Below are 19,255 nucleotides of genomic sequence, written 5' to 3' on the forward strand. Positions count from 1 at the left end.
TGAAGGAAAGATTCGAATTCTTTTTTACTATCTCAACTATCTAGCTAGTTAACTAACTAGCTAGCACTCTCACTGATGTTTAGGGTCAGTTGTGTAAGATATGTTATTTTAGCATGTCAACAAATGTCCTTGCTTTCCAAATATTACATTCTAATTTCCTTTGATTTCTTATAAACATAGTGTGATGCTATGATGTTCTAATTGTTTTTCCTTGGAATTTAAACCTTTTTTTGGTCCCTTACTGAATATAAGATTTGACCTAAGATGTGGAATTCCTGAAATTTGAGTTCATTGCTTTTTGGTGATTTATTCTGTTGCTTTTGGGGGAAAAGGAATTCTTTCAATCTGCACTTTGTTGTCTGCTTCCACTATTTTCCAGCAATTTTTGCATGGTTTCTTGGATTAAGATATTCAGGTTTTCTTTATGATATTTTCTGAAAGACCTATAATCTTTAGTTGATTCTTGTATGGTAGAGTTGTCATATATGTTCTTCCACACTTATTTTAACTTGTCTCATTATTTTTCCTCTTTTTTCTGTATGCTTTCCAGTTGTCATTTTCTTTTTTAGAGAATCTGCTGGTTTTGTCTTCTCCTGTGCCCCAAACTTCTCCATCTAGTCTTTGATTGGACTTGCTAATTTCTATTAGTATTACTTTATTATTTTCTCTTATTTCTTTGCCTGATTTTCTGAAACATTTTTTAAGTTGGTCCATTGATATTTCAGGGCACCTTACAAAATCTGTTGCTCTATCTTCCCCTATCCCAGGAGGTTTTGACTCAGATTCTTTTATTTCAAAGTATTCATCCACTGAGATCAATCTTTTCCTTGAAAAATACTTATTTTGGGGGGCAGCTAGGTGGTACAGTGAATAAAGCATTGGCCCTGAATTCAGGAGGACCTGAGTTCAAATCCAGCCTCAGACACTTTACACTTACTAGCTGTGTGATCCTGGGCAAGTCACTTAACCCTCATTGCCCCACAATAACAATAACAACAACAACAACAACAACAACAATAATAATAATAAATTTTTTTAAAAAAAGAAAAATGCTGATTTTTCTATGATGGAAATGTGTTTTCCACATTCAGAAGGCCTAGTACTTTTGTGCCCTGGCATTGTGGCAATTCACAGTATATAGTATACAGTACTCTTATTTTGGTTTTTCTTTTTTTGGATAAGGCAATTTGATGTTTGTTGAGTTGACAATATTAAAAAAAAAAAAGTTCCCCCAAATGGCAGGAGTCATGCAGGTGTTGGTAGGGAGGCAAAGTGGCTGTGGGCTAGTGAGGTGACTTTAGAAATGGATAAGGGAGGCTGGAAGAAACAGGACTATGCTGAAGTGGTAAGAGATCCACCTGTCCTAGAACTGAGGACTTACTAGGAAAACTGAAAAGGGCTTAATTTCAAAAGTCAGTTGCCAAAAATTGCAGTAGTCACAGAGGTCGTGGGGGGGGGGGGGCGGGGATTGTGGGCTAAGGGAGCAGGATAGACTGCTAAGTTGGTCTTCAGCTATTTTTTTTCTCTTCAATTACCTTGTAATGGGTTTTAAAAATTGTTCTTTTCTTGTCCTGGCTGAATTTACTGCATTTGGGAGCTCTTTTCATGTTTATTTGGCACAAGGGTATTAGAATGGAATAGGAAGAATTCTCTTGGGTTACCTATCACCCCTCTTTCTTCCCATAATTCCCTCATGTACATGTTTTTATATATTTGACCTTCTACAAAGCATTACTGACTTAATAATTGTCATTATTAATAATATAGCTCTAAGTTAGAGGAACCCTAGATTTAAATGTAGGAAAGAATGAGGGCTTTGCAGTGACAGCAAGAATGTCAAGAGAGTGGGGCAGCTAGGTGGTACAGTGGATAAAGCACTGGCCCTGGATTCAGGAGGACCTGAGTTCAAATCCAGCCTTATACACTTGATACTTATTAGCTGTGCAACCTTGGGCAAGTCACTTAACCCTCATTGCCCCACAAAAAGAAAAAAAAAAGAATGTCAAGAGAGGACGCCTTGTTTATGCAGTTCCTTCTCCCCCTTTCTCCAATGTCCAGGCTTCCCTTTTTGGGGAAGAGTAAGGAAGTACCTGTCACCATCTACCTAAAGGGTCCTCTGAGGGACTCAGGATGTGAACTTGTGAGGCAAGTCAAAAAGATAGAGAAAAGAATTTAATGACTCACTGTGGTTTTATTACATGGGTTTACCTGTGTTAGGTTTGTTATTATGCTTTATTATTTGATTTCTGGGAATTTGCCTGGTCTGTGAGTAGAAACTGCATCAGTATAGGGGCTTCACCCAAAACCCAAAAATTTCTGCTCCTTTATATTCAACTGTAATACAGCAAGGTAGAGTGGAAAATGTTTATTATATAAACATTACATATATATTATATAAATAAATAAATCATTTATTGAAAGAGATAAAATGTGTATTTTCTTTTTTTAAGGTAATGTGATAATTTATTACTATATTTACTCTTCTTCCTGTCTCAGGGACCACCATTTCTTACATTTGAAGAAGACCAAGTTCAAAAGCCTTTAGAGCTAGCAGTTCAACCAGTTGTGAATGTTGTTGTCAAGTCTGTCCAGAAGGTAAGCCATAATATCTTGTTTCTGGGGACAATGTATTTAAATCTGGACATAGAAATTATTTTTTATTTATCATTACTGAAAAAACAAACAAACCCTGGAAACTTGCATCAAGAAATTTTCTGAATAATGTAGAAATGTTACCTTTCTAGTAATTCTAATATTCTAGTATATTCTATTATATTGAGTCTCATGTGGATCTTATTCAAGACACAGTGTTTCACTTTATTATACTGATTTTCAATAAATCTGTGATTTTATGTGTGTGGGTATCCCGATACCAAAGCAGATGATAACCTGTATATGCCTCCTCATCCTATATGAGTATTGTCCCTTATCTTTTATAAATACTCCATTAAGGAACTAGCCAATGTGGTGCGATCTTTCCCTTACATATTTTAATAGCAATGCAACACCACAGGAAAAATTGGAATGGTAGAACATGATAATTCAAAAGGCATTTCTCTCAAACTAGGAAAGTTTTTATTAAGTATGTGTTATTTCTGATTTTAGGGTTTGATTTTTTTATTTCCTTTTTCATCCAATATATTTTTATTTATTACAGAAAATATTTCTTAATTACATGTAAAAAAATTTAACAGGTTTTTAAAAAAATTTTGAGTTCCCATATTTTCTCCCTCCCTCATTCCCCTCCCCTTTCCTTGAGAAGGCAAGCAATTTGATATAGATTATACATGTGAAATCATGCAAAACATTTCCATATTAGTCATGTTGCAAAAATATATATATTAGCCAGGTGGCATAGTGAATAGAGAGCTGGGTCAAGGAGTCAGGAAGACTCATCTTCTTGAGTTTAAATCTGGCTTCAGACACTTACTATCTATGTGACCCTGGGCACGTCACTTAACCCTGTTTACCTCAGTTTCCTTATCTACAAAATGAGCTGGAGAAGGAAATGGCAAACCACTCTTGTATCTTTGCCAAGAAAACCCTAGCTGGGGTTGATCAAGACTGAAGTGACTAAAGAATGGTAACACAAACATATGTCTATATATTAATATACATTTGTATATACAAAAGTACACATGTGTATACATATGCACATATGCATATTTTTCAGAACAGCTAGGTGGAGCGATGGATAAGTGTGGGGCCTATATGAGTAAATGCAATGCAGTACACCAAATCTCTGAAGACTGCCCACTCATTTTCTGCTTCAAAGTTGCCAACTGTATGTTAGCTCAGCTTTCCCTCCAAGTTACCAATGAATCACTCAAAGAAGCACTCTAATCTGTTGACCTTAAGTCTTCTGGTAGTCATCTTGCCTTGAGGCCACTGTTTTTTTGAATGTTAATATTTAGCTTAGAGAGGATAAGTCTATGATTGGTACAGTCCTTTGTGCCACACATTGTCTTTGTCACTTTCACATCTTATCTGTCTCTTCTTACAATGACATAATCTATTAAATTCCATGGTTTGCTTTGAGGGTGCATATATAGAAGAAGGTTTCTTGTGTTTAGGCAAATAAAAAATAGTGTTGGTAATGAGTAGAATCATCTTTTTTAAAAATTAAATTTAAAAAAAATTTCCCATTACATGTAAAGATTTTTTTTGAGTTCCAAATTTTTCCTCCTCCCTCCCTTCCCTCTTCCCCTCCCAAAGCCAGTAAGCAATCTGATATAGGTTATACATTACAATAATGTTAAACATATTTCCACATTAGTCATGTTGTAAAAGAAGAATCAGAACAAAAGGGAAAAATACAAGAATAAAGAATAAACAAGAACAATAACAAAAAAAGTAGCAACCCTTTGCCTCCCACTTTCCCAAAGGGCAAGATATAGTACTATACTCACTTGAGTTTCTACCATAAGTCTTTTGGCATTGTCTTTATAAGACTTCTACTTCTAGATTTTTCTTCCTCCCTCCCTTCCCTTCCCCCTCCCCAAGAAAGCAATCAATCTGATGTTATATATGTACAATCACATTAAACATATTCCTGCATTAGTCATGTGAAAAAAGAATTAGAACAAAGGGAAAAAACCTCAAAACAAAACAACAACAAAAAAAAGTAGAAACAGTATGGTTTAATCAGCATTCAGAATCTACAATTCTTTTTTTCTGGTTGTGGAGAACATTCCTTTGGACTTGTCTTGAATCATTGTATTGCTGAGAAGGGCTAAGTCCATCATAGTTGATCATCACACAATGTTGTTGATACTGTGTACGATGTTCTCTTGGTTCTGCTCATTTCATTCAGCATCAATTCATTAAGTCTTTCCAGGTTTTTCTGAAATCCATCTGCTTATCATTTCATATAGCACAGTAGTATTCCATTACATTCACATATTACAACTTGTTTAGCCATTTCCCAATTGATGGTCATGCCCCGAATTTCCAATTCTTTGCCACCACAAAAAGAGCAGCTATAAATATTTTTTTGTACATGTGAGTCCTTTTCCTTTATGATTTCTTTGGGATATAAACCTAGTAGTGGTATTGCTGGGTCAAAAGGTATGCACAGTTTTATAGCCTTTTGGGCATGGTTCCAAATTGTTCTCCAGAATGGTTGGATCAGTTCACAGCTCCACCAGCAATGCATTGTTATTCTGATTTTCCCACATCTTCTCCAACATTTATCATTTTCCATTTTTGTCACATTAGACAATTGAATAGTTGTCAGGTGGTAGCTCAAAGTAGGGTTTTTTCCCCCCCAGAGTATTTTTAATTTGCATTTCTCTAATCAGTAGTGGTTGAAAACATTTTTTCATATGGCTGTAGATAGCTTTAATTTCATCATCTGAAAACTGCCTGTTCATATCCTTTGACCATTTCTCAATTGGGGAATGACTTATATTCTTATGCATTTGCTTCAGTTCTCTATATATTTTAGAAATGAGGCCTATATCAGAAACACTGGCTGTAAAAATTGTTTCCCATCTTTCTGCTTTCCTTCTAATCTTGTTTGCATTGGTGTTTGTGCAAATCCTTTTTAATTTAATGTAGTCAAAATGATCCACTCTGCCTTTTGTAATGTTCTCTATCTCATCTTTGGTCATAAATTCCTCCCCATTCCATAGATCTATTCCTTCCCAGCGGTCCATGAATGGTATTTTTAAACATTTTATATAGGCCAAGCAGGACGGATATAATTGGAGTTTTTACAGAGAGAAAAAAGAAAGTGTTGGAGACTGGAACACTAAAGCACCCAATTGCATCTTCTTGTGATGCAGGAATTCTGAGAAAAGAGGTGCACAAAACCAAAGTGATACATTCAAACTTCATTAGGGGATTTGCTTACTGTAACTCCTGCCATAGCACATTGCCAGGGTCAGCAAGAATTGGAAAATATTTCTTTTTAGAGGCTTTGTTCTTAAACTATTTATATGTTCTTTACTTTTCACTGCTTAAGGGGGAAGTAGGCCAAAACATTCTGGATTCTGGATGTGACCCAAGTAGTAGGATGTGTAAATGTTCAACCAAGACACAGTAAACCTCTACCTTACCATACATCATTCTTTTTTTTTTTTTTTTTGGCAGGCAATGGGGGTTAAGTGACTTGTCCAGGGTCACACAGCTAGTAAATGTCAAGTGTCTGAAGTTGGATTTGAACGCAGGTACTCCTGAATCCAGGGCCTGTGCTTTATCCACTGCGCCATCTAGCTGCCCCTACCATACATCATTCTTGACTTAGATAGGATATTTTATGAGTTTTTTCATTCTGACTGCAACTATAATCCATTTAGCTACAAAACCCCTAAGTGCAACTATGTTCCATTTAACCCACAACCCACTTCTTCATTGTTGGTCTGAACAATCTTAGGGTAAATAGATGATGCAGTGGATAGAGCACTGGTCCTGGAGTCAAGAGGACCAGTGTTCAAATCTAGCCTCAGACATTTGACACTTACTAGCTGTGTGACCTTGAGCAAGTCACTTAACCCCTATTGTCTCAAACATCTGGGGCCATCTCCAGTCATCCTGATGACTCAGATGGCTCTGGAGGGTAGTGAGATTGGTGACCTTGCACAGCCTTCCTTCACTTAAATCTAATTCATTGCAAGTCATGACATCACCTTCTGATGTCATGGTCATCTTTGAGAACAAAGAACAACAAAAATGAACGATCTTAGTACCCACCTCTTTCACAATGCATCTAGGCCTTGTGGAAGCAATTCACTGCTTCTTGGTTGTACTGTTCCACAGTAGAAAAGTACAGATGTACACACAAAAGAGCTGATAACAGAAAGGGAAGATCTCCATCGGATCAACTGTAAATTGATCAGGTTACAACTAGCCAGGAAATACTCATCATGAGTAAATGAAACTAAGCCATAAATTCTTTTATCATTAACCAGTTAATAACCAGGGTTAGATTTTTGAAGGTCTTAGCTAAATTTCACAAAAAGAAAAAGCTTCAGTTGGCTACCTGACTTTCTTTTAAAATAAAACCTGCCAGTAAAAAATAAGTTAAAGGTTATTTTATGACGATGATAAGCCAATAGAGTAGTCTGAGTAGGAGTGGGTCCTGTAGATAGGAGAAAACAAGAATAATGTGACAAAAACTCAGAGAGGGAAGAATGTTTGGAAGCTAAATACAACAGATAGGTCAAGAAAAAAAGATCATCATATTTGTCAATGAAGAAATCACTGATTACTTTGAGTGATTAGGTCGAAAGCCAGGTTCCAAAGGAGTCAGTGAATGAGGAGTAAAAGGAGAGGAAATAGAGGCAACAAGTGTAAACAACTTTTTCAAGGAGTTTGGATGAGAAAGGAAAGATAAATATAGTATTGTGTCCTGAGGGAGGGGAGAGGATCTCGCGGTGGTTTTTTTAAACAGATGGTAGAAACTTGGACTTGGACAGTAAGGAATGAACCAATTATTGGAGGTTAAAGATTCAAGGGAGGAGGGGATGATTAAAGATATAATCTGCTAGAGAAAGTGGTAGAGTATGGGATCAAGTGCATATTTATAGGGGTTGGCCTTAGCAAGAAATGTCTCATTGTAAGAGTCTGGGTGAGAGTAGGAAAGAGTCATAGGGTTTTGAGATGAGGAGAAGAGAAAGCTCACATTGAATGGCCTCAATTTTTTCAGCAAAGTAAGAGGCAAGGTGCTCATCTGAGAGAAGGAGGGGATGAAGAAGTATGAGAAGGCTTCAGGAAGGAAAAGAATATTTGGAATAACATGTGTGTGTGTGTGTGTGTGTGTGTCTGTGTGTGTGTGTGTAAAATGTAACGATTGGAATAACGCCACCTGCTGGATACTTACTGTAGAAGAGTTCTGCCCATGAAGCGAAGGTCTTTGAGGGCAAGACCAGGAGTCTTTCTTTGGCATCAGGAAGTGACGCGGACTAGTGGGAGGAGGAAGGAAGAGACTGGCGCTCACTCTCACTCTCTTTCCTCTGGACTCTGGCGGAGAAGGGAGCTAGAAATGTGCTCTCCCTTTAATAGATAGGAATCTAGGCCTTTCTCTCTCTTTACCAAATTCTTATTCTCCTTAATAAATGCTTAAAAGTCTAACTCTTGCTAAAGCTTATAATTTATTGGCGACCACTCATTAGATATTTTAGACAGTTTAGCTAGAATTTTAGCCCTTAACAAAAAGTTAGGAAAACAATTAGGGAGCAATAAAAGGACTACTTGGTTGCCATAGGGCCCTGTCGAGGTTGGATTACATGAATTTTTAATGTACCTAGAAATGGTTGTGGGATCTTCTTTAGCTTCATTTAGTAGCTCATGAGTGGGAGTTGAAGAAGTAGATGGTGGGAGTAATTCAAAGTTGAGCTTTGGCAGGAGAGCTTCAGTGAGGCAAGGGGAAAAGAGATTCAAGAGAAGTTAATAATGTAGAGTTGAGATGACTAACTTTGAGTTGAGATTGAAGAGGGAGAAGAATGAAGTCAGAGGAGAGGTAATGGTCTGAGAAAGTACTTAAAGGTAGAAAGAATGGAGGTCTCAATAAGGGCAAAGAACAAAGATAGTGAAATATAGGGAGAGGTATAAGTCACATAGGACACTTTTGAATAATGGTAATTTCTATCATGTGATATTTATGTGGCTGAAATAGATTGAAGGAGTACATCATGGGATTAAGGAGGTTTTGGAAATGAGAGGATAGGGAGTTTGAATTTTAAACATCCCTAGGATAAGGTTTGAGGAAAAGAGGAAGATGATGAGTTAAATGGTTAACTCTTTGAAAAGAGATAGTTATGGGGCAGCTAGGTGGTGCAGTGGATAAAGCACTGGCCTTGGATTCAGGAGGAACTGGGTTCAAATCTGTCCTCAGACACCTGACACTTGCTAGCTGTATGACCCTGGGCAAGTCACTTAACCCCCATTGTGCTGAAAGAAAGAAAGAAAGAAAGAAAGAAAGAAAGAAAGAAAGAAAGAAAGAAAGAAAGAAAGAAAGAAAGAAAGAAAAAAGAAAGAAAGAAAGAAAGAAAGGAAGAAAAAGACAGAAATGACCTGGGAGTTAGTATACTATAACCCCTGTAGTTTTGATAGAAAATAAAGGAAAAGTTTCAGTTGAAAATTTTAATTGTGTGGATTTCAAAAGAATGAGTAAAGGAGAAAAAGGGAGATTCTGGAAGTGACAAGTAGAAAATAAAGAGTATTCCAAATCCCTTTTCAGGATCAGTATGAGAGGAGTGTGAGAGAAAGCCTACCCAGTGCTAGAGAGAATAGCTAGGGATACAGTGTCATGAAATGGGGTGAGAGGGGAATAAGAATTTATGTAGCACCTGCTATGTAGTAAGCACTATGCTAAGCTCTTTACAAATATTATGTCATTTGATCCTGTGGCTTTAACTTGCCAACCAGCTTGGGGCTGTATTGGGCAGGATATCTGTGCAAAATAAGAGCAGTCAAAATTTTGTCCACAATGAGGAAAATAAAGTATGTAGTATTTGAACAGAATTTACTTGTGGTGCTATGAAGTCTTTGTTCTTACTTCCTTATGTAAACATTTTTGGAGTCATTTTCCACTTCATTTGTGGTAAACCCTAGGTCCCATTTTTTCTCTGTTTCTGTGTATATGTGGCAGCATTACTGCTCCAAACTTACCTTCTTAGTCTAAGTCACTAAAGGTTGCCTACTTTCTCAGGTTCATGGTTTTTACCTTGTGGTACCACTCTTCTAAAACTATAACTTTCAAGCCCCCATTGGTGTGCTTCCCATTAATAATTAGCTAGTAGACTTAATAGTGGGGCAACTAGGAGCCACAGTGGATAGAGGTCTGGGCCTAGAGTCAGGAAGACCTGAGTTCAAATGTGACCACAGACAAACTGTGTGACTCTGGACAAGTCACTTAATGTTGTTTGCCTCAGTTTTGTCATCTGTAAAATGATCTGGGAAAGGAAATAGCAAACCAGTCCAGTATCTTTGCCAAGAAAACCCCAAAAGGGGTCATGAAGAGTCAGAAATGACTGAAACAGCTGAACAATAAGAGACTTAATAGTAATAGACTTAATAGTAATCATCAGAAGTGGAGAGGGGAATGCTGTCACACATAATAGTGATATTCTGATTGAAGCAATCAATAGTTATTTCTTGTGTATCCATTATAGGTAAATGGTTCTTCTTTCCATCTATTCTATTCATAGATGATACTTTGGGAAAGACAATCTCATATTTAGATTAATGTACTTTAATAGAATATATAATTTATTTCTCTCTTTGTCACTTAATAGCTGTGTGATCTTTGGTAAATCATGCTCCTAGGCTGAAGTTTCCTCATCTGCAAAATAATAATTAACATTAATAATAACAACAAAGTTTACAAAATGATTTTCATATCTTGGTTGATCCTTCCAATGACACTTTCTCACTTATCTTCAATTTTTCTTTGTTTACTAGCTTTTTTCAAGTTTTACTCATCCACAAAAAGAAAAACAAATTCTTATTTGATCTGTCTATCCCCCTTAGATATCATCCTATATTTCCCTTTGTGGTAAAAAGTTTCCTATCAGTCGGTTAGTGAATACGGAAAGATGCCAGTTTTTAAAGGACTACCCTTTCGGGGAGGAGACCGACGGCCGTGCATGGGCTACGAATGTCAGCCCGGCTGCTAAGCACTCCACTTCTGGGGTGCGAGCTTAAAAGGCAAGGAGAGAACGGAAGTGGTATCTCTCTTTCCTGCTCTCTTGGTCCGAGGACTGCGACACACAGACAGACGCGGACTGGAGTTGGACGTGGCCCGGCTCGCTGTTAGCAGCACGTGCTTGACTCGGCTCTCTCTCTCCCCCCAAAGGTGGCCTTGGGCTTTTGGTGAGTTTTATACGGAATATAGACTAAGCTTAGACTTAAGACTATTTGTTTTATATTTCTACTTTCCTATCCCTCTAATCAACATCACCTGGTAACTACCACACAATAAAAGCTCTAACTATAGACCAGAGGTTTCTTCCATTTACTAGTCTGGGAGATAAATTAAGGGAAAGGTTAAAGAGGGGAGATTTATGATCTAATATCCAATTTTAAATCTCACACCTTCCCTTTCATGGCTAAACTCCTTGAGAAAACTGTTTACAATAAGTACCTCTACTTCCTTTCTTTCTTCTCACTCTCTTCTTCACTTTCTGCAGTCTGGCTTCAGACCTCATTTTTCAATTGAAACCAGAATTAATAATCACTAAATCAAATGGTTTTTTCTGTCTTTATCATTCTTATCTTCTCTGTAGTCTTTGCCAACGTTCACCTTTTCTCCTTCCTATCTCCTTTTCTGTAGTTTTTTTATGACACTGCAATTCTCCTGATTCTCCTACCTTTTGGATTGCTCCCTCTCAATCTCCTTTTTAGGGTTATCATCTGCCACTAAGCTTGAATGTCCCCAAAGGATCTATTCTGGCCCTTTTCTATTCTCTCTCTATACTATTTCTCTTGGTGATCTCATCAATTCCATGGATTCAATGATCATATTTATGCAGGTGATTCTTAATTCTATTTGTTCAGCCTTAACCTCTCTTCTGACTCCACTCTTGTATTTCTAGCTGCTTACTGGACAATTGAACTTGTTATTTTCTAGACATCTTAAACTCAATATATCCAAAATAAAACTAATTATCTTTCTTCCAAATCCACCACTCTTCCCAACTTCTTTATTACTGTCAAGGGTACTATCAATCTCCTATCCATCACTTGGGCTCTCAGCTTAGGTTTCATCATCAACTCTGGTGCACAGGCCCTTATCACTTCATACCTGCACTATTGCAATAACTGGTTGGTCTTCCTTTTCTTTTTCTTGGCTTCCCTCCCTCCTTCTCCCCATTCCAGTCTATCCTGCACTTAACAGCCAAAGTGATCTTCCCAATTGCAGTTCTGATCATATCACACAAGTCTGGCCATATCACACCCCACTTTCCACTCCCTCTAACTTCCCCCACCCCTTTGAATAAACTCCCAATTGAAGTTCTGATCATATCACACAGGTCTGGCCATATCGCTCCCCACTTTCTACTCCCTCTAACGTCCCCCACCCCTTTGAATAATCTCCAGGGACTCTGGGATCAACATTCTTTGTTTGGTACTCAAAACCCTTCATAGTGTGACCCTTTTCTTGTTCTCAAGGTTTCTTACACCCTATGCCCCATCTCATACTTTGTGATTCCCTAACACCAGCCTCCTTTCTGTTCCTTACATAAGATACTCCATCGGCCAACACTGCATTTTCACTGGCTGTTCTCCATGCCTGGAACTCTCTCCCTCCTCATCTCAGCCTTTTGGCTTCCCTGAAGTCTCAGCTAAGGTCCCATCCTCTGCAAGAAGCCTTGCCCATTCTCTTTATTCCTACTGCCTTTCCTGTCAGATTATCTTTAATTTATTCTGTATATATCTTGTTTGTACACAGTTATTTGCATGTTATTTCCCCCATGAGATTGTGAACTCCTTAAGATAATGATCTTTTCTAACTTTTTTGTATCCCCAGTACTTAGCAAAGGGCCTAGCACATAATAGGCCCTTAAATACTTGTTGTGTTAACACGACCATATGAGGTTGGTACTGTTATCCTGATTTTACAGATAAAGAAATTGAGGATAAAAAAGTGACTTGCCCTTGATGTCACAGCTAGGAAGTATAAGACCTCTTCTTATGTAATTTTAAAGTTGTTACTGGTCTTCCACTAGAGGTACTGTAGGAATTTGAACTATCTGTATTCCAAACTCTCTAGATTCAAATAATAGTAAGTCTAAAAAGAACCTTTAGAACTCTTTTGTCCAATTCTTAATTTTTAACCAATGAAACAAAACCTGTTCATAAACTGGGCCTGTATATTATAGCTTACAATGCATAAAAGTAATATCATTTCCAAATTTATAAGATTGGATAGCTATGAAATACCATTGAATCATCTTTTTCATGATCACTCTTTAAACTTCTTGGACTATTTTTTCTTTTTTTTTAATAGTAATGACTTGTTTGATTTTTTTTTCTACAATGGTTTTTAAAAATTATATTTCATCTTCTATTGAAAATATCCAACCATTTCACTGAGCTTGTCAGATATATTGGCATACATTTGGGCAAAATAGCTTCTGATAATTGGTTTAATTTCCTCTTCATTGGTGGTGAATTTGCCCTTTTCATTTTTGATACTAGCAATTTGGTTTTCTTTCTTTTTTAAAAATCAAATTAACCAGTGATTTATCATTTTAAAAAAAACAGCTCTTAGTTTTATTTATTAGCTCAATGATTTTACTTTCAATTTTATTAATCTCCTTTGATTTTCAGGATTTCCAATTTGGTGTTTCTCTGGGGAATTTTAATTTGTTGGGTTTTTTTTAGTTTCATGCCCAATTCATTGATCTGCTCTTTCTCTGTTTTATTGATGTAAGCATTTAGCGATATAAATTTTTCCCTAAGTATTTTTTTGACAGTATCCCATAAATTTTTGTGGTCTTATTGTTTTCATTCTCTTTAATGACATTTTTGATTGTGTCTATGATTTGTTCTTTGATCCACTCAGTCTTTAGGATAAGATTACTTAGTTTCCAATTAATTCTTTTTTTTTTTTTAGTGAGGCAATTGAGGTTAAGTGACTTGCCCAGGGTCACACAGCTAGTAAGTGTTAAGTGTCTGAGGCCGGATTTGAACTCAGGTACTCCTGACTCCAGGGCCGGTGCTCTATCCACTGCGCCACCTAGCTGCCCCTCCAATTAATTCTTAATCTATCTACTCATGGCCCTTTATTACATGTAATTTTTATTGCATCATGACCTGAAAAGCATGCATTTAATATTTCTGCCTTCCTGAATTTGATTGTGAGGAGTTTATGTACTAATACATGGTCAGTTTTTGTGTAGGTGCCATGTATTACTGAGAAAAAATATATTCTTTTCTATCCTCATTCAGTTTTCTCCCAAGGTCAATCATATCTAACTTTTCTAAAATTCTATTCACCTCCTCAACTTCTTGTTTATTTTGTGGTTAAATTTATCTAGTTTTGAGGCAGCTAGGTGGCACAGTGGATATTTGACACTTACTAGCTGTGTGACCCTGGGCAAGTCACTTAACCCTCACTGCCTCACAAAATAAATAAATAAATAAATAAATTTTAAAATGTTAAAAAAAATTTATCTAGTTTCGAGAGGGGAAAATTGAGGTCCCCTACTAGTATAGTTTTTCTGTCTATTCCTATAACTCATTTAACTTCTTTATAAATTTGGATGCTCTACCATTTGGTCCATAGATGTTAGGATTGATATTATTTCTTCATTTTTTATGGTATCTTCTAGCAAGATGTAGTTTCTTTCCCTGTCTCCTTTAATTAAATTTATTTTTGCTTTTGCTTTGTCTGAGATAAGGATTCCTCCCCCTGATTTTTTTTTTACTTCAACTTTTACTTTTACTTTGTGTGTATCTTTCTGCTTCAAATGTGTTTCTTGTAAACAACATATTGTAGGATTCTAGTTTTTAATCCATTCTGCTATCTGTTTTAGGAGTGAGTTCATCCCATTCCCATTCCCAGTTATGATTAGTGTGCATTTCCCTCCATCCTGTTTTCCCCTGTTTATATTTCTCCTTTCTCCTTGTTCTTCCTTACCAGTGTTTTGCTTCTGACCACTGCCTCCCTTATTCTATTATCCCTTCCATTATCCCCCTTCTATGATCCCTCACTGCTTTTTCTTGTCCCCCTCCCCTCTTACTTCCCTGTAGGGTAAGATAGATTTCTATACCCAATTAAGTGTGTATGGAATTCCCTTTTTGAGTCAAATCTGATGAGAGTAAGATTCAAGCAATGCTCACCCTACTCCCTTTTTTTCCCCTCCACTGTAATAGGTCTTTCATATCTTTTATTTTTTTATTTTTTGGCAGGACAATGAGGGTTAAGTGACTTGCCCACGGTCACACAGCTAGTAAGTGTCAAGTGTCTTAGGCCTGATTTGAAGTCAGGTCCTACTGCGCCACCTAGTTGCTCCTTTCCTATCTTTTCATGTGATATAATTTACTTTATTCTACCTCTCCCTTCCCTCTTCTTCCAATGCAATACTTTTTCTTACCGCTTAATTTTTTTATATCATTCCATCAAAGTCAACTTATACCCACAACCCATGTCTTTGTAAACTTCTTTTAACTTCTCTAATACAGAAACAGTTCTTAAGAGTTACAAGTCGGGGCAGCTAGGTGGTGCAGTGGATAGAGCACCGGCCCTGGAGTCAGGAGTACCTGAGTTCAAATCCGACCTCAGACACTTAACACTTACTAGCTATGTGACCCTGGATAAGTCACTTAACCCCAATTGCCTCACTAAAAAAAAAAAAAAGTTACAAGTCTCATCTTCCTATTTAGGAAAGTATAACTTTATTGAATAACTTATTGTTTTTTCTTTCCCATGCACCTTTTCATACTTCTCTTGAGTCTTTTATTTGAAAATCAAATTTTCTGTTTAGTTCTGGTCTTTTCTTTTTTTTTAATAGTATTTTATTTTATTTTTTCCAATTACATGTAAAGATAGTTTTCAACATTAATTTTTGTAAGATTTTGAGTTCCAAATTTTTCTCCTTCCCTTCCTTCCCTCCCCACTCCTGAATCCAGCAAACAATCAGATATGGGTTATATATTACAATAATGTTAAACATATTTCCACATCAATCATGCTGTAAGAAAAGAATCAGAACAAAAGAAAAAAACACAAGAGTAAACAACAGCAACAAAAAAAGTGAAACTAGTATGTTTCAGTCTGCATTCAAACTCCATAGTTCTTTTTCTGAATGTGGAGAACATTTTCCATCATGTGTCTTTTGGCATTGTCTTGGATCATTGTATTGCTGAGAAGAGCTAAGTCTATCGCAGTTGATCATTATACAATGTTGTTCATACTATGTACAATGTTCTCTTGGTTCTGCTCATTTCACTCAGCATGAATTCATGTAAGTTTTTCCAGGTTTTTCTGAAATCTGTCTGCTCATCATTTCTTACAGCACAATAATATTCCATTACATTCATATACCACAACTTGTTTAGCTAGTCCCCAATTGGTGTCATCCTCTGAATTTCCAATTCTTTGCCACCACAAAAAGAGCAGCTATAAACATTTTTTGTACATATGGGTCCTTTTTAATGATCTCTTTGGGATATAGACCTAGTACTGGTATTGCTGGGTCAAAGGGTATGCAGTTTTATTAGCTCTGGGCTTTTTATCAGTAATGTTTGATCTTTCATTCAGGCATCTTTCTTTCTTACCCCTTCATGTATTTTTTAGATCATCCCAACACAAACAACTTACACCTATGCCCTCTGTCTACATAGACTCCTTCTGTCTGCCCTAATAATGATCAAGTTCTTAGGAGTTACATGTATCATCTTCCCATACAGGAATATAAACAGTTTAATCTTGTTGAATCCCTTATGATTTTTTTTTCACATTTTCCTTTTTAATGCTTTTCTTGAGTATTGTATTTGTATGTCAGATTTTCTATTTAGCCCTCAGCTGTTCATCAGGAATGCTTGAAAGTCCTCTCTTTCATTAATTGTCCATTTTTCCTTGGAGGATTATATTTATTTTTCCTGAATAGGTTATAATCCTAACTCCTTTACCATCCAGAATATCATATTCCAAGTCTTCCTCTCCCTTATTGTGGAAACAGCTAAATCTTGTGTGATCCTTTAGCTGTTTTCACATTATTGTGTTCTTCTGATTTTGTGTTTTGGTCTTCCCTGCCACTATATTAACTTATTTTAGTCGAGTACTTTTTTTGTTGTTTGCTCATTTTTCTAGCCTCTATCTTGAGTTTGAACCCTATGTTAAAGTTGTATTCTACTCATCTGAGGATGGGGAGGCACTGTCCCCATCTTTAGGTTTTTTCATTCTGTTGTTTTCAGAGCTAGTCCTGGGGGTCTATAAGTTTTTGGTGCTTCCAAGGTGGTGTGATAAAATAAGAGATATAGTCATTGCTCTCCTGGTCTGCACTGCAGTCTTTATTCAGGAAGGCCCCCTTGCTGGCCTATAGCCACAAGTTCTAGCAAGCTGTTCAGCCTTGGAACTGGGATCAGTTTCCTTGCTCTCCTGTAGCTGCACACTTTAGTGCTCCTCTATGCCTTGCAACTATGTCCCAGAATTACACATAGCCAATTACACAGGATCCTGTGCCCAGTGCCAGCAAAGGGTCCCTTGTAATTTCTGACTAGTTGCTTGAACCCCTTTCTCCCTTGTCATCTTTGGGCTGAGAGCTCCCTAAACTTTTGCCACTGTTGCAGTTGCCAGAGCCCACCCCTACTGTTCCCTCAAGTTGGTCCCTATCCCAGTGTCACAGACCTCTCCTGCTAACCTTCTGTGTTGTTGTAAGCTGGAAAAAAAATGTCTCACTCTGACCTTTTGTTGGATCTTTCTCTCCAGAATTCAATTTGAGGCTTGATTTTAAAGTTGTTTGAAAGAGAATGTTGGGAGATCTCAGCTGGATTGCTGCCTCTACTCCACCATTCTGGCTTTGTCTTGCCACACAATATTTTTTTTTTTTGTGGGGCAGTGAGGGTTAAGTGACTTGCCCAAGGTCACACAGCTAGTAAATGTCAAGTGTCTGAGGCCAGATTTGAACTCAGGTCTTCCTGAATCCAGGGCTCGTGCTTTATCCACCTAGCTGCCCCCACAATATTTCTAATATATGTATATTACCTTCTCTCCACTCTCATATTCACCACCCTGGTTTAGGCCCTCATCATTTCTTAATTATATTATTTCAATATCTTCTTATTTGGTCTCTCTGATTCAAGTCTCTCCACAGTGAAATCCAATCTCCACACACATGCCAAAGTGACTTTCTTAAAGAATTGGCTTGGCTATTTCACTTCTGTTGTGTTTAGTCATTCAGTTGTATCTGACTTTTCATGACCCCATTTGGGATTTTCTTAACAAAGACACTGGAGTGGGTTGCCATTTCCTTCTCCAGTGGATTAGGCAAACAGAGGTTAAGTGACTTCCCCAGGATCACACATTTCCTTTTCCAACTCATTTTACAGATGAGCAAACTGAGGCAAACAGAGTTAAATGGCTTAGGGTCACATAACTAGTAATTTTCTGAGGCCAAATTTGAACTCAGGAAGATGCTTTCCTGTCCACAATCTTGTGTTAATTTTGTATATAAAATATAAATATATGTACATGTGTTCATCCCCATGAAAATGTAAACTCCCTCAGGTTAGGTGCTATGTCACTATTGACTTTATAGCCCCAGAATTAGCACAATTCCTCTCAAATAATAACTGATAATAATAATAAATAATAATTGCTTGTTTATTGGTTGAATTTACATCATAGCTATATGATATTTCTCAGTAATCTATCAATAGTAATAACAAAAAATTCTAAATCCTTCAAGGTTCAAGGTTCACATGTGTACTTTTAATTAATAATTTTACTTTAGTTGTAGAAGATACACATTTTATGATATGTTTTCTTAAATGAATTAATTTTGGAATCATTCTTTTTTACTTCATTATATAACATGTTTAACAACTTTAGATTTTAAATTCTTAGGATTCTACTAGGTTTTTTGGAAAGCATGATAGTCTGTACCTGTAAATCATGGCAGTCGCCTTCTTCCCCCAACCCCCATACTATCACTTATCCCAACCTACCTTCTTTTTTTCTCCCTCCAAATATATACACATACTAGTTATATTCTGAGTTAATCGTTCTAACAGTTATAACTGTGATTTCCAGATTTGAGTCACTCTTTTTGGAAAGCACATATGACTAATAGATTTTACTGCATATTAATATCAGATCTACTTAACCAATCCATAACCTTTCCCCTCACCCCCAGAATTGCATTTCTAGCTGCCCTTAGATATCTTGAACTGGATGTCCCATAGACATTTTAAATTAATTTGTCCAAAACCTGAATTCATTATTTTCTGTCCCACTTTATGCTTCCCTCTTTCTAACTTTCCAATTATTGTCAACACCCTCTCAGTCAATCAGGTTTGCAACCCAGGTGTTAGCCTTAATTCATCATATCTACCATCATTCTTTTGCACTGGCCCATATCATCTCATGGCTTGGACTATTGTAAAGCCTTCTGAGTGGTTTCCCTGCCACAAGTCTCTCCCCATTCCAGTGCATCCTCTACTTGGATGTCAAATTGATCTTCCTAAAATTCAGGTTTCACTGAGTCATCCCCACCCTCCCCCAATCATCCTTTGTTTGGCATAACCTGACCCCTTCTTACCTTTCTAGTTTTCTTATACTTTACTTCCTTCCAACCCCAATCAT

At 36.9% G+C, this 19,255-nt stretch overlaps 1 protein-coding gene across 4 annotated transcripts in view; it reads left to right on the forward strand.

Annotated features, from left to right (window-relative positions):
* Positions 1-19,255, forward strand: part of C2CD2 (C2 calcium dependent domain containing 2) — a 115,984-nt gene that overhangs the window by 20,412 nt on the left and 76,317 nt on the right. For all 4 annotated transcript variants that reach the window (XR_006355673.1, XM_043995688.1, XM_043995689.1 and 1 more), the window contains exon 2: positions 2,497-2,595. Coding sequence is in view for 3 of the 4 variants with exons in the window: in XM_043995688.1 (XP_043851623.1) it covers positions 2,497-2,595 (99 nt within the window). In the remaining variant the exon portion in view is untranslated. The remainder of the gene's footprint in view (positions 1-2,496; positions 2,596-19,255) is intronic.

Source organism: Dromiciops gliroides, chromosome 3 (assembly GCF_019393635.1).
Source record: "Dromiciops gliroides isolate mDroGli1 chromosome 3, mDroGli1.pri, whole genome shotgun sequence".
NCBI classification, from domain to species: domain Eukaryota; kingdom Metazoa; phylum Chordata; class Mammalia; order Microbiotheria; family Microbiotheriidae; genus Dromiciops; species Dromiciops gliroides.